The sequence below is a fragment of the Dacryopinax primogenitus genome, assembly GCF_000292625.1.
Source record: "Dacryopinax primogenitus strain DJM-731 SS1 chromosome Unknown DACRYscaffold_13, whole genome shotgun sequence".
Lineage (NCBI taxonomy): Eukaryota > Fungi > Basidiomycota > Dacrymycetes > Dacrymycetales > Dacrymycetaceae > Dacryopinax > Dacryopinax primogenitus.
The window spans coordinates 109,175-113,578 of record NW_024467210.1 but is presented as its reverse complement, the minus strand read 5'-3'; the positions used below and the strand labels follow the sequence as shown (position 1 = coordinate 113,578).

General features: G+C 48.0%; 2 protein-coding genes across 2 annotated transcripts; both read left to right on the top strand.

The window, feature by feature from the left end:
* The first annotated feature begins 223 nt into the window (after nucleotides 1-223).
* On the top strand, nucleotides 224-749 carry DACRYDRAFT_68407 (uncharacterized protein). Its single transcript, XM_040775870.1, has 2 exons — nucleotides 224-446; nucleotides 498-749. Exons 1-2 carry the CDS (start codon nucleotides 292-294, stop codon nucleotides 517-519), a joined length of 177 nt encoding a protein of 58 aa, XP_040627082.1. The 5' UTR covers nucleotides 224-291; the 3' UTR covers nucleotides 520-749.
* Nucleotides 750-3,066: 2,317 nt separating this feature from the next.
* Nucleotides 3,067-3,683, top strand: DACRYDRAFT_108934 (uncharacterized protein; the record flags this gene model as incomplete). Its single annotated transcript, XM_040768768.1, has 3 exons — nucleotides 3,067-3,255; nucleotides 3,321-3,432; nucleotides 3,505-3,683. 3 exons carry the CDS (start codon nucleotides 3,067-3,069, stop codon nucleotides 3,681-3,683), a joined length of 480 nt encoding a protein of 159 aa, XP_040627081.1.
* Nucleotides 3,684-4,404: the final 721 nt, after the last annotated feature.

Sequence of the window (4,404 nt, the reverse complement as noted above, 5' to 3'; positions counted from 1 at the left end):
TTCTCACAGGAAACCCCATTCAGGTATCGTTGCGTGCGGCACAAGCGCAAGACTTCCATCTCCAAGTCCAACACTGGTTTGGGCTTCAGCGGTATGATCGCCAGCGGGGGCCCGCCTTCCTCCAGTCGCAATCTCTTGGCCAATTCGGGCACCAGCACCATGCTTAAAGGTCTGCTCCGTCGTGGTTCTCAGAACCCCGCCGCAACCGGACTTGTCTCCCCAGTCCTGTCTAATGGATCTGAGGATACCGCTAATGGTCCTCACAGCGCTAATGACACGGTGGATAACGCCATGTACGGTGATATCAGCGTCGACAAAGGGGACGAAGTCCGCTTCTATGTCGAATTAACGAGGCTTGAGAAAATGCAAGGCACTTACAGCTTGGATATCCGCAGACTGAAGGGAAGCTTAGGCGGATTCAAGGTTGTTTACGAGACGTTGAGAGAGTGCGTATTGTCTCACAAAGTGTAGTCACAGTGGCTAATATCCTCCACTAGTCGCTTGAAGCTTGCTCGTTGACCGTCTTCGATCTTATACATATTGCCATCTCTATCTCACTCTTCCCTTTCTCCCTACGTTCCTCGTAGACCAAAAGACCCACCAAATGTCGATACCAGCTGGTCACCCGACACATTCTCTCGTTATCTGTTCACTCTCGTGTTTCTCTCTGGATGAATCTCTCGATTAGCCCGACCTCCCTAATTATTTTTTCCTCTGCGTTTGATGTCATCTCTGCTCTCCCTTCTGCGTTGCCCACCTGTCGTTTGCGTCTGCCCCTAATTATATTACTTACGGCGTCATCTTGATCTGTGCATGGTGGCCACTGTTTCCATACATGTTCTATATGCTAGCTGACAATACATCTCCCCTTGAGTTCGATGTCCTTGTTTGATGTCCGTCGTTCATTCACACGTCCGTCAATGCTCAATCTCACAATATTAATGTTATACAACCAGTCATTAAACGTCCATCTGTGTTTGGATTGGCAATATGCCCATGACTACAATGCCGCATCAGGGCATCTTGACACGGCAGCCACGGCAATCCAGGCAGCGCTACAAACACCACTTGTCGACTTGCTCTCTTCTTCGCTGCACTCCCCACCGTGGGTTCCGTCCTTCCACCACGAACGAACAACGGGACTTGCACCGATTAGACCAAGCGCTCCTCTCGTCCGACTCTACTTATCGTCACTTGGGTGACTTGGCATCACTATACTCGTTTTACCTCTGCAAGAATATATCTGCCGAAGTTTGCTATGCGGATTCGTAAATAACACCGTAGCCTCAAACTTTCTATCCGTACATAACCAGACCCGATGGTCAAATGCATCCCATTGTAAGTTCACATCGGCCAACATCGGCTCTTCCCACTCACACCACTCATATGTTACATCCAGAGACAGTGAGCATAATAAGATGCATTGATGTTCTACATGAACAGAAGTATCTACAGTGCACCAGTGATGGCCACACGTTTCAAACCTGATCACCGGGCATCAGGTATCCTTGGTGGTCAGCACTCCATTGTGCCAGAACTCCCTGGTGCCTTATCCCCCCCTCTCCCTCCATCTGTCCTCAGTGAGTGCTGGGGAAGATGCCCTTGGTGGCCATCCCAGCTGTTCTGGAGAGTCTTCAAACAGAAGAACAGAGGTGTAGGCTAAGTGCATCCCTCCCTTCATGTCATCCCTGATGTTCCTCCATGAATCTGTGACCCAATCCACCCACAACATTTTGTAGGCCTTCTGTCCCACTGACTTGCCCCACCACATAGCTTCTTCCTTCTCAAATTCCTTTGGCTCAGGCTCAAGAACAAGTTCACTATTGAGCCAGAAACTTGCATGAGGGAATGCAGCATTACAGGAGAGTCAGGAAGGGTAAGCAATAGCCCAGTCATACTCCAGGATCACCCCCTTGCCTTTGATCACCTTGGCATGCTTGCCCCAGCATGTGTTTGCAGCTTGCTCCAGGCATTGGGTGAGTGTTGTGAAGGTTGTTAATGTATGATCATTTGCACATAAGTGATTTGCCAATCACTAAAGTCAGACCTGGTCATTCCTGCCATGCAAAATGCACATACCAGCATCGCAAGAAATTCTATGAGTTTCTCCACATCTGATTCACCCCCATTGGAGGTTTCCAAAGCCTTAGGCTTCAATCCCATCTTACAAGATGGGATATGGCTAATCACAGGCATCTGGGATGTCTGTAACCATTTGTCAACCCTCCACATAGGAGTGGTAGGAATTGTCAATCCTCCTTGAAGATCATCTTTGCTCCTAAACATAGGAGTGTTGTATGGTCCACAAGTAGTGGACTTTTGGTTCAAACTTGTGGAACCATTGGGGAGGTTCCCAAATGGGAACTTCAGTGTGTATGGACCCTCTTGGTCCAGATCAAAACAAATGTTTGAAGAGGGCTCTTTCCTCACCTCCATACTGGGAGGGGTGGGAGGGACTCTTAGCAGGGTCTCTTCCAACTCTGTTGGATCCTTTAAGGATGTGCTCTCAGGATCTATCTTAGATCCTTCTTCCCCAGAAGGGATTTGCAAATGTGGCAAGCTAGGCAATGTCTGCAATCCCATTCCAGACTGGGAGAGACTTGGTTATGACTCAAATTCATAGACCATGTCAGTCATATGGAGACTCATCATCTTCTGTCCCAATTCAGTGTATATCTGTATGTGTTCTGGGTCCTGACTGGCCATAGCCAGAACATTAAGCTCTGCACTATTGAAAGCTGGTATGCAATAATTGGAGCTTGGTGTCCATCCAGTCAAGTCATGATAAGTCAAGTCAAATCTGCTAAGTCAAGTCAAATCTGCCTATCCAGCAAGGGGATAATTGGATCCATATAAGTTAAATAAGCTAGATACAGGAGTTTCTGGAAACTACTTATACCAGCTACCATAAACCATACTCTATACTAATCTGGTCTCTGAATACCTCTCTAAGGCAGACATTGGCATGCCGAATATTCATGTGGGTCAATTGCATCCTGCACTTTCCCCAGCCTCCCACCCAGCTCACCTTTCCCTCCCACTCCTCCTCCTCCTCCTTCTTGCAAGATGCCCCCCCATAACAAGAAAAGTGTGACTCTGGGTGTTCCCACTGACCTTCCTGAGAAGGTCAGTGGGAACCAGCCTAAGCCTACAACCAAGAGGGCACACCCTGCTCCCAAGCAGCAGCAGCAGCAGCAGCCCTCAATGCCCAAGGCTCCCAAGGTTCCTGACAAATGTGTGCCTGAGACTCAAGATGTTGACATGCTTGGTCTTGACAAAAACATGACTGATGCACCTTGCAAGCATGTCATGAAGCCTAGAAGCCTGACAACCCCATGAAGCAAGCCAAGAATGCAGTGGACCTTACCAAGGAGCCCACTAAGGTCTCTTGGAAGGAGCATATCAAGGAGCTCGAGGAGCAGCTGGCCAAGAGTAATGCTGAGCTGCTTCTGGTCTCATGTAAGTCTTCTTTCTTTCATGCATGCCTTACTCATCTGTATGCAGAGGGATTTGATGAAGTCAAGGTGCAGCTCGACAAAGTCAAGAAGAAGGTGCCCATCATTCAGGACAACTCCCTCATGATACCAAAGCCTCCTGGTCAAGCTGGATGCAAGACTCAGATCAAGGACAGCAAGGTCATTGTCAGGGCACCAGCCCATTGCTTGGTCAAGAGACATGAGTAAGCCTTTATGACATGGAAGTAGCTGGTATACCTTGGCATGTGCTGGAACCTGCTGGAAGGATTGGATGGTCAGGTGACCTGCTGTGCATGGCTGTGCATGACCTCATATGACCTCATCCTTGGTCATATGACCTGATCACCTGACTAGGCTGAGTAAGCAAGATGTTCTAGCAGGTTCCACCACAGAGGTATAAATATAAGGCCTACTCTGCCTGGGGACTGTCTCTTCAGACTTGGTCTCTCAGGATCATCCACAGGTACCTATACTGTAGATAGGTCTTAGTCATCAGGTCTACTCCACTTTCCTTGTTGCCTGCTTAGACTCTTGGCACTCTTAGGTGAGCAGACTTAGTCAGCCTGTGTTGCCCTAACAGTCATCCAGCTCAGCTTTTGCACAAAGACAGAAATGAAAATTGACCCAAAGATGTACAATTGGCTTGTAGTAAGTACACTAATCTATGCTAGGGTCTATACTAACTTGTCTGCAGTACAAGATCAAGTCCTACATGCATGAAATGCACATGAAGTGGTTGGTCTTGTACTGCTTCCAACCTGCCCACAAGATTGCAGAAATCTGCAAGCTGGTAAGTTCTCCATCCAAGTGAGAATATTCACTTATCTTTGTCTAGGCTCAAGATCAATCTCCCATCCTCAAGTGCTACATTGATGATTGGGCAACATCAGCCATCATCAAGCCAGCCTTGAGAAACTTTTGCCAGAAG